The 18623-nt window shown below is 47.5% G+C and overlaps 1 protein-coding gene across 2 annotated transcripts in view; it reads left to right on the forward strand.

The window, feature by feature from the left end:
• Positions 1–13177: 13177 nt before the first annotated feature.
• Positions 13178–18623, forward strand: part of PTH1R (parathyroid hormone 1 receptor) — a 124511-nt gene continuing 119065 nt past the window's right edge. For both annotated transcript variants that reach the window (XM_068405309.1, XM_068405310.1), the window contains exon 1: positions 13178–13252. In XM_068405309.1, the coding sequence (XP_068261410.1) occupies positions 13178–13252 (75 nt within the window). The remainder of the gene's footprint in view (positions 13253–18623) is intronic.

Below are 18623 nucleotides of genomic sequence, written 5' to 3' on the forward strand. Positions count from 1 at the left end.
CTGCTTTCCCCCAGTTAACTGAGATTTCCCCCTATAATCTAATCTATCAAGGTATTCTTTATCTAACTCTCTCCTTACTCTCTTCTATTCTTTGAGATAAAATTTGTTTTTTTAAAGTATCTTATCAGAAAAATACTGGGCTTTTATGCAAATAAAATGCAAAGAATATTTCCATCTTCTGGAGTCTCATTTCAATGGAGTAATAAGCTTATTCTTACTGCTTATTTTCTTATTTTTTACATATTCACAGATTCTCCTCTGGCAGTTTTCTTTTTGGGGCGTGTGGGGAGACACCATATAAGTAGTATTTCACTTTTCAGCTCTAGCAGTCCCAATTGTATCCTAAAATGCTTGCATAACTCAATTACGTTCAATTTTTTACTTTTGTTCCCACTCCAAGCATCTCTGGAGACAATCTAATTCCCACACTAAAAAGTTTCAAGAAAGAAGAAAGTATTTCAGCTAGAGACATAAGCTTTCTAATGCCTCTCAGAACTTTTTTTCGTTGTCTTCAAACTGCCTCACATGATAGCTGGCACCAGGGGAAGGATACCTGCAAATTACAGGTCCCTCTTATATGGCGAGAGAGGAGAAATTTGAGATACTAGCCCTAGTGATCACTTCTAGGTCATAATCAGTTATTTCTCAATGAGGGACAGGTGCTTTTTGTTTCAGCAGCAATGTCATATTCTGGTCATTACACCTGCCCTGGAGAAATGATGCTTCTTCACTAGCTGACATAATTCACTTTTAGACCTATCTCTCAAGAAAGATGAGCAAATAAAGAGCAAGGGGAACAGAGCAGAACAGAAAACAGTGTTGCTGTGTTCCTATAGTTTTTAAATTTTTTTTTATGTATGTATTTATTTATGTTTAATTTTTTTATATGTTTATTTATACATTTAAATATAACAGGATCACAGAATCAACCAGGTTGGAAGAGACCTCTGGGATCATCTAGTCCAACCGTTGCCCTGACAAAATGTTTTATATGATTATAAATTTAAATATCTTTTATATATTTATTTCTATATTTCATAGTCCCATTTTATATATAAAAATCAGAACTGGGGGGTGAATAAATTCCAGACATTCCTTAGTATGTAGGGTTCAGGTTCATTTTTCCTTATTTTAGAGGTAGAAGGCATTTCATTTAGCTTTAGGGTCTTGAGTCAGTTGGTTCAACATAGGTGCCTATTTACACCTGAGATGCCTTAGACACTTTCTGAGTGTCACCTTCAGGCTTTCTGAGCACTTTCAGCCTAGAATTGGGGTGGGACGGGAGGAGATGGGCTATTCTGGTTCCTCCCAGCAAAGTACAACTTCAGCACCACAGCAAGGCAGCTTCCTTATGAACCTAGCCCCAGCTGAAAGAATTGGTAATGCTCCTCTTCTTCTTTTGCCACTGTCATTTTCCAAATTTATTTTTATTTAAGAGGAAAACGGGAGGAATGGTGAAGTTTGGGGTAGCTTCTAACAAAGATTCAAGAGGACCACCTTTCATTGCATTGATCTTGCAGGAGAAAACAATCATTTTGCTTCATTAGCTGAGAAAATAAAACCAGAGTTATTTTCTGATGAAAAAAACCTCACAGAATGATGACCTAACCACAACATTTTTGTGCAGAAGACTCAGTGACATGGCCACATCCAAGGAAGGGCAGGAAGTCTCTGTCCCTGAATAGATCCTCTCATGTTAACTACTTCAGAGAAACTATCCTCATATGCTTTTAAAAACGGAGAGATTTTCTGATAAATGAGACTCAATGAACACTGGAACAGGCTGCCCAGAGAGGTTGTGGAGTCTCCTTCTCTGGAGACATTCAAAACCCGCCTGGACACGTTCCTGTGTGACATGATCTAGGTAATCCTGCTCCAGCAGGGGGTTGGACTGGATGATCTTTCGAGGTCCCTTCCAATCCCTGACATTCTGTGATTCTGTGATTCTGTGATTCATGGAAAAGGGGATTTGTCTTATGAGATTATCTGATACGAATGGAAGAAACAAATGTTTTCAGCCCACGAGCACTGCTTTGAGCCTTGTTTGCCAAACACCTCCTTCCAGGCTTCTCAGTTACAATAATTGAATGCTTTTCTGATCACATCTATGGTCTACGAGAAGAGAGCATGCCCACCTAAAAATCTGCCTTATTTATAATCTTGGACCATCCCTCTTGCAGCCGCTACTGATTTTTGAGACAAAGCTCCTGTGGCTGTTGCAAGACTTCCCATGGCAGGTAAAATTGGTTTCTCGTTAGTAGCTGGATGTGTGAATAAGGACGGAGCTGGGACTGGGAGTGTGGTGACTTCTTCAGGTCTGGAAATCAGGTGGGAACGAGGTGCAACCCAGGAGGGTTTTCTAAGGATGAGAGGTGGGATATGGGACACTCACCAGCAGCATTATGGAAGCGGTTTCTCTGGTACCAGAGCCAGCTGGTATTTGCTGTTTCACTGACCAAAAGGCTAAAGGAAAACTCAGGACTAAGAGCCCACAAAGCAGAATCTGTGTTCAGGGAGGGGTGCCAGTCAAAAGAGACCCTTCCTTTTCCTCACCCTGGGGACACCACCACAAGGAGAGCTCATGGTCTGGGGCACGGCGAGCCCAAGGAGCTGTAGACGTTGCCCAACTGGAGTATCCTTCCTGAGCCAGATTTGAGAGTCATTCTCTGCAGGAGACAGTGGCATAGGGAGCTCAGACATGTGCCAGCCTGGTCGAGATGACACTCAGAGCATCTTCCAGCAGCTCCTGGTGAACTGTGCAGAGGGGGAGTAGAAAGGATTCAGTGATTTCTGATCATGTCCTACTCCCCAGCTTTGACTCCCACCAAGCTCTATGGCAAGTCCTACCTAAAAGGCAAAATCAGTCCTACAGTCAAAGGGGAAATGGGACCCTATTTTGCTCTGCCTGGATTCCCCAGGACAACAACAACAGCAAAACAAAACAGAACAAAGCAAAGCAAAACAAAACAAAACAAAACCACACACACAAATTGCTGCTCATTAAGACTCTACACAGATTTTACTGCGTAAATTATGTTTAAAAATCTGTCCCAAGTAGCTCATGGCACTTCTTCCATGCTTCAGTTTCTTATTTCCATTTAAAATGAAATAGCTATATGGAGTGCTAATAAATCACAACAAGAGAAGGATATTATCTCCACTTCTGCAAGACCAGTCTTCTAGCGTGTAAGTGCCGGTATTTTTATTCCATTGCTGCACCCCGGGATGCTTTCTTTCAGAGTTTATGTTACAGGACGGTAGGAAAATAGAGCATAATCATGTGTTGCTTAAAATAATTGGATACTCCATTGAGTCTGCAGTGATTGACACTGAAAATACATGGGTGCTTTTTTTTTTCCCCCCAATTTTGCCTGCTGGAAGCTGGAAGCTTCAATCAGGGATGACTTTTTTAAAGCCATCCACTTTGATAAAGGAGACTTTGTAAGGACTGAAAGACCAGCCAAGCCATTTCTCTGCGCATGAAAGAAAGGCATAAGGAAGGTCAAGAGCTGGAAACAAAAGCCACGTGAGTTGAACACCAAAAAGCAGCTAAACCTTTTTATAGCAGCAAGCCAACCATGAGAAGCAGCAGATTTTCAGACATTCAAGCCTCCAAATCGAGAGGTAAAACCTTATTTTCTGTTAGAGGCTTTTCTCACCCCTCAAGAGGGGAGTCAGTGCTGTGGTAATCAGGGGCAATGCTCCAGATGTCGATGGCAGATGTAAGCAACAAAAACAGGCTCCACAACTCTCAGGACATCTGGCAAGACCATCTCCAGGCTTTGTGGGAGCAGACATAATGCTGAAATTACCTGCCCCAGACAGCAGGAGACAGATTCAGACTGGTCCTGCCAAAACACAAGGAGAGAGAAGAAAGGGATGAATCCTGAGACCACATCTTTTAACGTTGCTGGGTTATCCTACCCCTCCAAGCCCTGACTTTCCAGCTGAGCAGCCAGCGGGTTGTCATGCATGGGGCAGACCCAGAAGGACTGACTGCTCATGGTTCATGGGCTGCTGGAGGAGTAGCAGTCTAGATGGACAGGAGGTATGGGCGACTGGGAGCATGTACCTGCTCTCATTTCTCCAAAGACTGGTCTTTCAGAGAGGGATGGACTTGCTTGGGAGCCAAGTTTGCCATCTGTGTGACTGGAAAATCACCTTTTATTCTTTTTTTTTTTTTTACCCCAGAATGGCTTAGATGAAAAATCCATCCACCAGAGTATCCCATCTCCAACAGCACTCATGATGGATAATGACTGAACAGAGTGCTGTACTGATAACTGCTAGTAGTACTACTAATAACTACTATAAGAACAGCGTGAACATGCACTGACTGTTTCCCACGTACCTTCCCAGCCCTCAGTAACCCCTAACTCAGAGACAGAATTACAGAATCAACCAGGTTGGAAGAGACCTCGTGGATCATTGAGTCCAACCGTTGCCCTGACACCACCATGGCAACTAGACCAGGGCACTACGTGCTATGTCCAGTCTTTTCTTAAACACCTCCAGAGATGGTGACTCCACCACCTCCCTGGGCAGCCCCTCCCAATGGCTAATGACCCTTGCTGAAAAGAAATTCTTCTTAATGTCCAACCTGAACCTCCCCTGGTGAAGCTTGAGGCTGTGTCCTCTTGTCCTAGCGCTAGTTGCCCAGGAGAAGAGGCCAACTCCCACTTCACTACAACCTCCCTTCAGGTAGTTGTAGACTGCACTAAGGTCACCTCTGAGCCTCCTCTTCTCCAGGCTAAACACCCCCAGCTCCCTCAGCCGTTCCTCAGAGGTCAGACCCTCCAGACCCTTCCCCAGCTTGGTCGCCCTCCTCTGGACTCGCTCCAACAACTCAACATCTTTCTTGAAGTGCAGGGCCCAGAACTGGACACAAAGTGCAGGGCCCAGAACTGGACACTGTGACCTCCTAGTTACATTAGTGTTTAAGAGTCTTGAATGTTTTTTCCTTCTGTTACCTCATCTAATCATATTTTGAATCCATGCAAACAAGATCCTTTGCAAGGAGTTTCATAGCTTCACCCCCTACTTGTGAAGAGCCTTCTCCTTTTGTTGGCTTTGCATCTACCACAAAATTTTCAGTCCTGTAGTCACAATCTCTTTATTAGGAGAAATACCCAATCACCATCTCCTAGTGGCCCTCTTCATGATTTTCACAGGTCTATCATCTCCTACTTATCACCCTTCTCTTCTTCAGTACCCTCTTTTCTAGGTTGAAAAGTCCAAGTCTACAGCAAGGTTACGCTGACAACCAGGATTCAACCCAATAACTTAATAATTACCAAGGCTTGAAGTCACTGATATTTGTGGTCAGTTTTCCTGGACAGGGCTGCAGTCCTGTTCAGGACAACGGTTGAGGATCTTCCTAGACTGTTTGGGCAACCGAATGAAAGATTTCATTCAATGCACCCAGCACAGGCATCCCAGCAAGCTGTGGCTTTGCGTTGTCTCCAGCGTGCAGCAGCGAGCTCCGACAGCCTCACAAAGAGAGCTTGTTCCCCCCGTCGCCGCCAGCTCTGCAGGTTTCAGGCCATCACCTTTGAACGCTTATCAGAGCCGAAATGGACTGTGAACTCTGGGGAAAGCTCACCCCAAGGCTCTTCATGAGAGTCCCTCACATGCTCCCCACACACTCAGCCAAACAGGCTCAGCAGAGATAGATAGAGCTTTATGAGGGCAAGACGCTATATACTGGTTTATGGTTCCAGGGAACAGGTTACAAGCTCAGCAACTGTAAAAAAATAGATATCCCTCATCATTCCCCTATCTGACTCAGCAAGGACCTCTCTTACCGTTAGTGATAAGGTGATTTCAGCTTCTTTCATCCCACTTGCACCGGCTCTTTGCACGCTGGCTCTGAGCACGTTGCAGTCACTGCTGCAGCCTGTTAGCTCAGTCTCGTATCTGCAATAAAAAAAAAAATTAAGTATTACTTACAAAGAACGCTTTGTCCAGTAGCAATTGGACACAATCAAAGTTTAGAGGGTCCCTGCAGCTGTAGCGTGCCGTGTTTTGGATGCTGGTGGAGAGGGAGAAGCTGTGCCATCCCTCTCTTTCAGGCTCTCTCATCCACAAGCTCTCGAAGAAGTTTGAGAAGCGAGTCAGACTCCTCTTTATAGCCAGATTTCTCCAGCTGTTATAACTCCACGACGGCCCGTCAAAGCTGCCTCGACCCATGCCAGCAAAGGATCTAGCCCTCTTATTTACATGCGTGACTCCATGGTGCAGCTGGCAGCTGTGAAAGGGCTCATTTGGGAGGCAGCGTGGCTGGGATCAACATCACTTAAGCGATAATCTGCTAATCAGAGCTTCTTCTGTTGAAGTAATGCTCCCATCTCGTCGTTCCATGCTGGCAGTTTTCTTCTGCAAAGCTTGCCAAATTGTTTCAGCCCCTGGCAGTTTCAGAGGGGTTTTTCTCCCTCACCTCTGAACTGGAGTTTGCTCTTGGTTCTGACTGTGGGTCGGATGGCAACACGAAAAAAGGACAATTTGATTCAAGCCCAGAGACACCCAGTCTGTCACACATGTGGCAGGGGAGGGGAAGAGGGGGAAAAATAATTTTTAAAAAGAGTAAAAAAAGACCATATGCATATGGAGAAAAGTACGCAGGCTCAAGACACTCACTTCTCCCTTACAGTGGGAATTACAGAATCACAGAATCAATGAGGTTGGAAGAGCCCTCTGGGATCATCGAGTCCAACCATTGCCCTGACACCACCATGTCAACTAGGCCATGGCACTAAGTGCCATGTCCAGGCTTTTCTTAAACACATCCAGAGATGGTGACTCCACCACCTCCCTGGGCAGCCCCTTCCAATGGTTAATGACCCTTGCTGAGAAGAAATGCTTCCTAATATCCAACCTGAACCTCCCCTGGCCAAGCTTGAGGCTGTGTCCTCTTGTCCTATCACTAGTTGCCTGGGAGAAGAGGCCGACTCCCACTGTGCTACAGCCTCCCTTCAGGTAGTTGTAGACTGCACTAAGGTCACCTCTGAGCCTCCTCTTCTCCAGGCTGAACACCCCCAGCTCCCTCAGCCGTTCCTCGCAGGTCAGACCCTCCAGAGCCTTCCCCAGCTTGGTCAGCCACTGAAATCACTAAACTCTGATGTGTTTCAAAGAAAGGACAGTGAGGATGTAATCTGCCTTCCCTGGAAGCCTTGACATCAAGGTGGGTTAGCTTTCTGGAGAAGATCTCTCAGGGAAACCTCACTTTGAAGGCTGAGAGTAGTGGTGACTGTCTGAAATGCCGTCTGAGGAGCAGTAGGAAAGAGAGGGACAGGGATTCATTTAGGTCTAACAGCTCACCCATCATTACATTCAGACAGATTCCTTTCTGCTTGACAAAAAATAAACCCAAATCTTGTCTCACTTCATCCAACTGCATCGTTCACATTGGTGATAATGGGCAGATGCATGCCTGGTCTGGTGTGAGGCCAAATATCGCATCTGCAGCAGAAACTGCTAGATAAAAAGACAACCCCTTTTTCAGTTTAGCAAATTGGGTCTGTGTTTTGTCTGGGAGCTACTGAGCAAGAACATCTCTAATAGCATTTTCAATGCATTGTGGCACACTTTAGGTGTCACTGTTCTTGAGTCAGTCTCCATAAACTCATCTCTGACAGCTTCCTCTACTCCACCTCTTTTCTCACACCTCCTTTCTGATGACGTGAAAGTCAACGTCCCCCTGCAAGGAAAATCCAACCGAGCCATTGAGTTTTGGGCTGAATGTTTAGCTTTGCCCTTCTTTTCCCACAAAACAGATCTTCAGGCAAGACTATCCAAGGCATAAGGAGCTTTGAAGCAGGACAGTCTCATCCAGGTCACAGAGGTGTTTGACAACAAGGACATGGAGGTCCTGACCTCCACTGGCAATAACAATATGGGTTGTTCTCTATGGTAACACCGCACCACAGCTAAACTGAGGCACCAAGAACTAAACTATGGAGGGGCTCATAACGTACTTACCCTCAGGACGCTCATCTGTATTTTCATTTTGCTTTGACAGAGCTTTTCACCTTGGAGTTTGTCCATAAGACCCAGAGCAGATGTTTCCCTCAAGAGCCAACAAAGAAGCCATCACACACAGCTTTCACGGTCATCTCAGCCAAGAGTTACGACTTCAGCCTTGTGCAAACAGCATCAGGCCCAAAGCATCAGGCCTCCTTTTTACTCTTTGTCTTCTCTACTAACATCAAAAGAAAACGGTGACACCAAAACTCTCTTCTTTGCAACACATACAAAACATACAGTGAATATGGCCAGAAATCCACGACGGCCATTTGGCCCGATGCACAAACCTGACTTAGCCAGATCTCCTTCTTGTATAATTTATCCTTGACTTTGCATACAAAACATGAGGAATAGCCAAGTGGAAAGAGGGCAGGAAAGGCCACCTCACTCTCTGCGACACTCGGTCATTGGACCGTCTTCTTACACAACGAGGGATTTTTGCAGCGTGGCCACCAGCACCATTCGTGTCAGACCTTTCCCTCCCCGATCAATGGCTTTGGCTGACGTAAGTCATGATGTTTCACTGAACCTGAGTGACCCAGGAGAGAAAGGACAGGAGGTTTTTTTAGCCAGGATGGGATTTCAGCTCCTGCAGGAGGCAAGTGTTCACCCAGCTGGGAAGAAAACAACCCAGGGAGAGGAGAGGTTTATTATTCAGCTACAACACAGAGTCTATCCACAACAGCGACCATTTCCAGGCAAAACCTTAGCCAGTTTAAATTGATCATGTTTTTTTTTTAGTGCAGTTTTACATCAGTAGAAGGATCTAAACATTTGGAGAGGTTTGTTGTAAGATGTTGGAGAAACTCATTTCAACCCGTGCCATCCCCAAGGGTCTCCTTAAAATAGCAACATTACAAAGGCTTCTTTTAGCGCCGCATTCCTTCTTGGTTCATTATATCCACATTCGTGGATACAATGTGAAAGAAAAACAAAACATAACCTAGATGTCCAAATTACCTTTGCCTTGACAGGGATATAAGCCTGGGACGGATCTGCTAAGGAGAATGGAGTCGTCCGGTGGGAAGACTTCCAAGCAGGGACCTCACACACTCGCATGCATCATCCCAAACAAAAGCAGGCATCTGGACAGGCAGAACAATTCATCTCACCCTCAGAAGTCTGTAGAGAGAGAAAAGATCCTCTTGTAATCAGGGTAGAGAACATACACAGCGTATGGGGATGATGGGAGATGACAAAAGAGTTTTCCTGGAACACCTGCTCAAAACTCAACTAGAGCAGTAGAGCTATTCCTTGTCTGACCTTGCATAAATCACAATTTCCAAGGATGGCAGGGCCTGATTGTCTGCACCCCCCCAGGGACCCTTTTTATGTGGGAAAAGTACTGGACAGGTTGTTTTGAGGTCACATGAATGATGAAGATGCTCACATGTCCACCTGTGGTACTGGGAGTCCCTGGACATGATTCACTGTGACTTCAGAGGACACCTGTACCAACCACCCATACAGTCCTGCTCTTCAGCTCTGTCCTGCATTGCTGCTCTGCCCAGAGGATAGAGAAGAAGGTGATGAGATGAGCAGGGTGGCACCCAAGGAGACCTCTCCTGTGGATCTGAGCTCATCCACAGCAGTGGCAAAAATCTACATGAGTGACGCTGAGTTGTGAACTGAACGTCGGATTAATTCTCATGGCTGCATCTGAGAGAGGGATGGGGTTGTGGGGCAGCATCTTGTCCATCCTCACTTGTGTCTTGAACTGAGTAGTTTGGGAGGAGGGTTGCAGCTACCGCTTGAGGAAACTCACCTTTAGACTTGGCTGTGGTGCATTTGGTGCTCATCCCTTCAAAGGAGAGCTCTAGCCCTTGCACTTCCCATCCTCCCAGAAGGGAACAGGCAGGGAGAAATTAATCCTGCCCTGACCTGGCAGGAGGCTGATTTTGGAGCCAGGAGTTCTGAGGTGTGAGATTATTTTGCCTGTGGATAAAGGGGATCCAGGAAAACATCCCTCATTGTCATGGTGGCCATGAGAGCAAGACATGTCCAGAGTCAGATTTCCCCGCTGTGCTTCTTGGGCAAGGTTTAAACTGGGGCTGGAGGGAGGGAGCAATTTCCTTGTGCAGCTTCAGCAGTTCAGTACTATTTGCCTTTAATCATTAAATGATTTGGGCGGCAAACACCAGCCCAGAGGCATCCCCAGTCCAGCGCTGCACCTCACACATGGGGGACTGGATACAGACCAGGGACCAAAGCCTGGACGTGGCCATCCCCTAAACCATATCAGATCCTTGTTTACTTACACCACCTCCTCCTCCTGGTAGTGGCAGGAGGTGAGGGCATTTTAATATACGAGGCTTTCCCCTGTTTCTCCCCTCTCTCCTAGAAAGAAAACAGCAAGGGAGCTGCAATGGGGCCCCTGAACTTTTGCAGCGGATTCTTCTTTCCCTCCTTCTCAGAAAGACTATAGAGCCCTGAGTACATATTTGTTCAGTCCGCCCCATATTTAAACACACACAGATGCTCGGCCCCCCTGGGAACAGGGGCTCTCCCACCCCCAGCCCCCCTCAGTCGAGTGGGCCAGACCCCATGAAACAAACCCCAGCAGAGGTGAAAAAACCTGCCCAGGGCTTCCCCAAGGAACTCCTCTCAAACCAAGCCCCCTTCCCTCCTCCTTGAGCCCCTCTCCCCAATAAATATCTTTTTAATCCCTGCTGCAAGAGCTTGAAAAATAGATTTGGGATGAGTCTGCAGATGGGGGAAAATGGGGTGGGGTGGCTATGGCTTCACTGCTTTTAAATCCCACACCCCCCCCTCCCAGCACCCTCCTCCCCATCTCCCCCCTCCCCTCATGCACTGCCTAACTGGAGGGAAGGGGGTGGGACAGGGGGGGTGGCATGGGGTGGGAGGGATGCAGGACTCACCCCGTCGGTCACAGGCTGGATACCACCAACCAATGGGGTCCGGGCCGGGAGGGGGGGCTTTTATACCTGCCTTGGTCCCCCCCGGAGCCGGGGAGATCCGCAGAGGCTGGCAGGGAGAGGTAGAAGGGTTGTAAGGAGGAGGAGGAGGAGGAGGAGGAGGAGGAGGAGGAGGAGGAGGAGGAGGAAAAGATTGCATCAAGAGCAGAACTTTTTTCCCTTCTCTCTCTCTCTCTCTCTCTCAGGAAGCCCTACTCTACCTTAGCCTTGGAAAGAGCCCCTTTTCATAAAATTAGCTGAAGGCACCTATTCACAGCCATGGGGCTGTGAAAAAAAAAAAAAAGCGCAACAAACCGACTGTAGAGGGTTTTTTTTCTCTCTCTCTCTTCTTTTTTTTTTTCCCCTTCGCTCCAAAAAATAAACCAGAAATGCACACAGCTCCACTCTGCGAAAACTTGATGTTTTTACCGTCTGCTCTCTGACAGATCTAGAAAGGAGGTTGGCTTGTTTTTTTGTTTTTCTTTTCTTTTCCCCTCCTTGCCGCCGTTCAGCTCCTTCTAAATATCCGCTGCTTCTGCAAGAAAAGAAAAAAAAAATAAAAATGAAAAAAAAAAAAACCACTACGACTTGATTTCCAAAGTTCCCCCGAGGAGCCAGCCGGGTGGCTGCCTCTGTGCGTGTGTGCTTGCCCGCGTGTTGCATCCTTGTCATGATTTCTAGCCCCCTCCCCTCCTCGCTTCTCCTCCCACGTCGAAAAAACGATAAGGGGATGGCTGCTGGAGCCTGCTTGCGGCTCTTAAATAAAACCCCCAACAGCTTGGCTTTGGGGGCAGTGGGGGGACTTTTTATTATTTTTTTAATTATTTTTTTAATATTTTTTAAATATTTTTTTTAATTTTTTTTTTATTTTTTTTTTAAAGTTTTCCGCGTAGTTTTATGAATGAAACCGCCTGGCTGAGCTGGGAGTAACATCCCTGCCCTGAAACTCCCAAAAGCTGGTGAAATGCAGGCTGGGGACGCGGGGAGGGCACCCACGATGCGGCACGATCGGCTCCGGGCGGCGGCGGCGGCTCCCCGCGGGGCGCTCCGCGGGGGCTCAGCCCCGGCGGGTGGTCCTGGGCGAGCCCCAGGAGGCTGCAAACTCCCCTCCCCTGGGCACAGGAGGGAGGACTCTGTGCCCATGCGGGTGCGCGAGTGGAAAAAAAAATAAATAAAAAATTTTAAAGCAAAAAAAAAACCCAAATCCGAGGATTTCAGAACATTTCGCGAAGTGAAAAGCGTTTTTGCCAGGGGAAAAAAAAATAATAAATCTAAAATAAAGTACTTAAAGGAGGTGGAGGGCGGGTCGGGGGGGAGCGATCTTTCATGCCGTGCTCAATCGGCTTTTTGAAACGGCAGATCCTTTGAGACAGAGTGGGAGAGAGAAGCAAAAATCCCGATTTGTAGCTAAAACACACCGCGACCTGGAAGGCTGGCAGAATAAACCTAGTGTGGAGCTGCAACGCGCCGGGATACACAAGCAAACACCCCCCTCAAACCGAGTACCACTGTTTGCGAAAAGGTAATTGCAAAGTGAAAATATTCCCAAGTTTTTTCTCTTTTTTTTTTTTAACTTTCGACTTTGCGATTTGTTTGCACGCCGAAAAGAGAAGACGAAAAAAAAAAAGGCTTGCTTTTTTTTTTTTCCCCCTCCAAACCCCTCTGAAACGTAAAAGATAAAATTACTGGATCTAAAAATAAAGCCGTGGTTAAAAGCCTCCCCCACCCTCTCCGATCTCCCACCCCTTCCACCCCTCTCTCGCCTTTCCCCTCCCTCCCTCTCTCTCTCCCTCTTTCTGTGTGTTTGCGTTTGACAAAGAAATTATTTGAACTTCCCACTGCCTCATAAAAAGGAACCAGAAGAGCAGTTTTGACATATGGATGTGATTTTTTCTGCTCTGAGACAGATGCACACGGAAAACAAACAGCACCGGGGGCTGCAGCTCTGAAGGGAGCGAAGTCGCTCCGCTTCACATGGGCTCCTCGGCTGCCTTTAGGGAGCTGCCCACATCTCCAGCCATGAGAAAACGAAGCAAAGGACCGGAGTTTCTTGTCATGTGCCTTTCTGGCTAAAACTGTGGAAACAAATAAACAATCAAACAAACATAAATTCTGGAGGGGGGGGTGGGGGGGGCGGGTGGGAAGGAGAAGGAGAAATCATCTGCGACCGGAGCGCTGGAAGACCTCTCGTCCTCCGACTTCCCCGAGCGAGCTTGGATGCTGGAAGAAGCCTCCTGGATATGGGATCATATCTGGTTTATCACAGCCTGGGTTTGATCCTCTGCTGCTCCGTATTGAGTTCAGTCTACGCTCTGGTGAGTGCCTCAATCTTTTCCCTTCGCATTCTTGAACGGCTGTTCCCTTGATGAGTAATTTACTGTATCAAGGATTTAGAAGGCAAAGAGCTGGGTTGGGTTTTTTTTTTTTCAGCCCAGTGGCTTATTTCGCTGGCAGATAGTGCATGCAGTTGGTCTCCAGAGTTCCTGCGCCAGATGAAATTAAAATGTCTGTGCTTCCCGAAGAGTTTGAATCACTTTTAAACCCCTCCGGACAGGAACGCGTGCAGTTTGACAGGGGTCTGGGGAAAGCGTTTGGTAGTTAATTTAAAAGACACCTATGGGTAAAGGGCAACTTTTCCTTTTCTTTTTCTTTTTCTTTTTTTTTTAATCCAACCCCTTCCCCAAGATGACAAATTTAATTTTAATTTAATATTCTTAATCTGCAAATCTGTTTAATCTCAGTGAAACGGTGCCTTGCTCTTTGGGATTAGATTTAGAGAGGACCTTAGAGTGCAGGGCTTGCACAGTTTACACTCAGGAGCATGAAAGTAGTATTAACCCTTTGCTTCCTGGCACTGTTTTCACCTGTTCCTGTGCACACCGAGAGAGAATATCTTTATAGAGGTAGCAAAAAGGGCTAAAGTCTGTCAAAACTGCCTTGGTGGTGATGACGGGGAATGGGCTAAGTGCTACAGACCCCAAGTGGTCTCCAAAGCCCTTCTGCAGAAGTAAAGGGAAATGTCAAACAGAATTGGCCAGCAGATATTAACCCAGAGATGGGCATGACATGTGCTTTCTCCATCCCTGGCATCATCACCATTGCTGGCCATTTCTGAGAGCCTTCTGGTGTAGAAGGGGCACGACCACCACCTAAAGCAGTGTCTGCTTTCCACAGGGGATGGAGAGGTGTTGGGAAGGGAGTGGGCTCACCCTAACCCTGCCTACAGCCAGGTCCTCTCTGAACCTTCAGGAACTGTCACCCTGGGCCCTGTCCGCTGGGTTTGGTAGGGACTGTTTGGGACCTTGTGTAGGGCTGGTGGGGGATATTTCCCCCACGCATCAAGCATCATACTAGAGGGAAACATCTCATCCACAAACAAGAAAAAACAGCCCCTCAGAAGACAATCATTGCTGCAGTCTTCATCCCTGTCTTGGTCTAACTCCAAGCACAAATAAATCTTTCAAAACCCAAAGAAAACTGGGGAAATTGGCAGGACCACTTGTAGATTTGTTGAGGTTTTAGTGACAGTTGAGGGTTCTCCCCTGTTCTGGGGTTGCATTTGCATCTCCATGACCACGTCCAACTTTGGGGCTATATCATGACAGTGTAGGTCCTGCAGCACCTGCTACCCCCCCACCTCCACAGCCCTGCTGCCGCCGAAGTCAGCACCAAAATTCCTGCTAGCTTTGGTGTCTCTGTTGGTACCGGTAAAAATCAGGTTCATGAAACAGCCAGAGTGGAGCTCAGCAAACTTCAGGACCCAGAAAAGAAAAGAGTGCATCTCCGGTCCCATTCCCAGTTTACTCCCCTCTCCCAGTGCATCCCAGTACCTCTAGAAGATGCAGAGGACCAGCCAGTGAACCAAGAGTCAGCTGTCTTGTGTTCCCAGCGGGAACTGGGATATTTTTTGATATTATTTGATACTGGGATATTTACTTTTGATACCCCTGTCACAACAGACACCTTCAGATCACGAGCGATTTGCTCGGCAGTGCTGGTGGGCGACAGGGGCTCATGGCTGGAGCAGCTGAGCTCCAGGCGAGCTGGAGCTGGGCATAAATCAGGAATAGCTCTGCCAGACCCACAGAGGGACAAGAAAGTGAGGAACTTTGCTGGGAAGGGCTAGGTGAGGAACACACAACAGCATTTGCTCTGTTGCACTTCCAAAAACCTGATCCCCTGATACTGATTTAGGGTCCTGCTGCTCGAAACCCCACTCGGTTTCATCAGGCCCAGGCTGAAGTGCATGTTCCAGACACTTCCCTGGCTTTTCAAACCCACTCTTGACAGCTGAAGGAATTGCCAGAAGGTTTGAAAAGTCATCCTGACAGTTCATGATGTTGTGTGTCCCTGCTGGCATCCACTGAGGCAGAGGAAGAAGGTCAGCCCCATGTCATCCCACTGCACAGCAACTTGTGAGGCAGGGAACAACTTGCAGGGTGCCTAGAGCTGGATTTTTTTTGCTGTTGCTGTTTCTTTCCCAGACTAACTTGGTTTTTATATGAACTTAATAACACTGTATGCTATTGACTGCATGTTTCAGCATGGTGATGTCTTAGTTTCTACACTATAAGAAGGGTCGTTTACATATTTGGTATCTGGCTAGCAGGTCTGAGTGTGTTTTATGTGCTGCCATCAATAGAAGTCATCAAGTGCCCCTTTCCTAGAAGCAACAAGCAAAAATCAATGAGGATGCTGCAGAAGGATGGGGATGCAAGGACTTAATTTAGAGACAGGCTCTGTGGCATCTTTGGGCTGAGCTAAAAGTGGTACCTGATCTTTCACTGCCCCAGCAGAGCAGAGCAAAGCTCTGTTGTAGGGTTTGAGTCAGGAGGGTTTCTGCAGACTGAGGCAGCCAACCGCTCAGAGCTTCAGGGCACAATTCATCTGTCTGAGGCTGGAAGACTTGAATGTTGAGAGCTGTGGCCCTAATTGCTGGGCTCTTTGCAGCTCGGTCGCTTTGCATGTGAGAGGTGGTGATGCTGAGATAAGGCAGAGCATGATGTATCCTAAATCTGAAGCTGTCAGTCCTGCTGTTCCTTTTGTCAGTGGGCAAAAATGATAATAAAGGCACTTTTTTTGCAGCAAGAGTGCTGAAGTAGGGATGGGAGATGGTTTCTTTGATTGCCTGTGTCACTGGTACATCGTGGGGCAGGACACTGGCATCTGAATAACTTCTCCACAGCATGTGGGCTGAGTGTCCCTGCATAACTGTAAACCAGGATGGGAAACTCAGCACACGGAAAAACGTTGTGGGAGTGGGTCCTCTCAGTGTTAGAAGTGTCTGTGCAGAAATCGTGCCCCCACCATGAGCCTCTGGCCATGCAAAATCCATAGCAAGATCAGCATCCCTGCCCTGCGCTTCAGGAGGGCAGCTGAGGGGACAGAGGGCTGTCTTTGATGTGGGGTAAAGTACTGGGTGAAGCTCTGCTCTCCTCCAACTCCCCTGGCAATCCAGAGAAGTCTTTCCCCAGCATTTCCCTGGGAATATCATGATTAACATCTGCCTAAACAGCGAGGGGAATTTCGCCTGAGCGCTTTGTGCCTGAAATCTGGGAGGGTGAAGGGGTAAATTTGGGTTAATTCTGCTATTTGGTCAAAGGATCAGGGAAGAATCAGAGAATCATAGAATCACAGACTGGTTTGGGTTGGAAGGGACCTTAAAGATCATCTAGTTCCAACCCCCCTGCCATGGGCAGGGACACCTTCCACTAGACCAGGTTGCTCCAAGCCCCATCCAGCCTGGCCTTAAAAAAAAAGAAGAAAAAGTGGCCTGGGTCAGACAGCTCTGCAAACATGGGCTTGGAAAGAAGATATGTGCAAAAGGAGCTTTAAAAGTAGGGTCCGACATCAGTAGAGCACAGAACTTAAGATGTAGGCACTAGGTTTTTATCTGAAAGACGCTGTCAGAGCTCCTTGCAGAAAAACCTCCCCATGTCCCACCTCTCAGCAGAAAGCTCCACGGTTTGCTCTGCTGACCCTTTCGGTTTTGACTCAGTTTCCTTCTCTTGTGAGTCTCAGCCTGGCAGCCCCCAACCTGGTTGTCACTGGAGGAGATATTCTGGATAATAATAATAATAATAATAATAATAATAATAATAATAATCAGAAGAAGAAGAAGAAGAAGAAGAAGAAGAAGAAGAAGAGGAAGAAGAAGAAGAAGAAGGAGAAGAAGAAGTAGAAGAAGCAGCAGCCACCAACCTTCTGCAAGTCTTTGGATCAGATTAGCTCCGTTTTGGAAACTGGGTGTCAGCCTGAGCCGGCTGCAGTTGGCTGAGCTCCATATGACCCAGGAAAGCAGGTCCATGTGGGGTATGAAATAGGTAGCAAAACGTCCCTGCACTTCACTGTGGGGGTCTTGCCTTCGGGCAGCGCTTGGTGCCTTGCAGGAGGTGCAGTTTGGCAGCAGAATGGTCTCGACCCCTTTCTGTTTGCTGCAGCCTGCGGTTCCCCAGCCCTGGCCCCACTCAGGCTGCTCAGGCAATGCTGAAGCTTCCCTCTGGTTTTGTGGAGAAGCTGCAGCGCTCCCCTAAAAATTCAAGGGGTGTCAGGAGGGGATTTGGAGCCCCTTCTTGCAGGCATAACCCAAAGCAGGGATAAGCTTGGCCAGGTCACCCGCAGAAGGGTTCCCAGCCCCTATTCCCAAGAGAGCTGTGTCCACACCAGCACTGGGGTTAATCTCCACCAGCAATGTCCAGTATAAATCAGAAAAGCTCTCCTGGTTCACACCAGAGCGATACTCAGGTCACAAACCAGCCAAGACCCCGGTGCTCGGGCAGCAAAGCAGCTGGGTTAAGGAGGTGCTGGTCAGTGTTTTGCTCTTTGACTTGTTTCTTGTCATTCCTCTGATCAGACCCACATCTTCACAGACTGGGAAAGGATTTGAAGTTGGATAATTTATAGCTGGAAGGGAAACAATCATATTCTGCCTCAGAATACAGCCCATAATAAAAAGAAGAATAATAATGACAAAATAATCCTATATAGAGATCCTGCAAATCCCGACTAGCTGTCTAGCTTAATTAAATAAAGACGGGCTCCAAGTGCAGGGAAACAATGTCTGAAATGTTCTTTCCTCTGCACACGCCTGGGAGCGTGCCCGTCCCTGCCCCACGCGTTTATGAAAGAGATGATTTTTGTTATTGTACTTCGGGATTAGCAGATATCCCCGGACTATAAAACACCCAACCGCAAAACGTAAAGCAAACAAGCCTCCGCGTCAGGGTGATGCATGGGCTGCGATTTCATCCCGTGCAAGCCAAAAAAAGATCGGCTGCCCGGTGGCAAACCTGACCTGAGCAAGCTGGGGTTGGTGTGAGCTCCTTGTGTCGGGAAGAGGAAAAGCAACAGGGCAACTGTGCTCACAGCGGGGTCAGGGCTGGAGGAAATGAAATCTGAGGGGTGCCTTTCAGGTCCAGGCAGTTGTTGTTTGGTTTCTGGCCTCCTAGAAATAGCCCCAGAGCGGTGCTTTGAGATCAGTGGGATTATTCCGGTGTGTCTGCAGTCCCTGCAGTGGTACCCCCAACCCAGACAGCTCAAGCAGGGACAGCTGCTGTCCCTGCCACCACCGCCCTGCGCTCCCATGGCCCTTTGAAAAATGATGCTGAGATTCTGAGGGTCGTCCCACAGCTGCGTGTTTCATATTGTCTCTTTTCCTGGGGTGGATGTGCTGAGCAGGGACTCTCC

Source organism: Nyctibius grandis, chromosome 7 (genome assembly GCF_013368605.1).
Source record: "Nyctibius grandis isolate bNycGra1 chromosome 7, bNycGra1.pri, whole genome shotgun sequence".
NCBI lineage: Eukaryota > Metazoa > Chordata > Aves > Nyctibiiformes > Nyctibiidae > Nyctibius > Nyctibius grandis.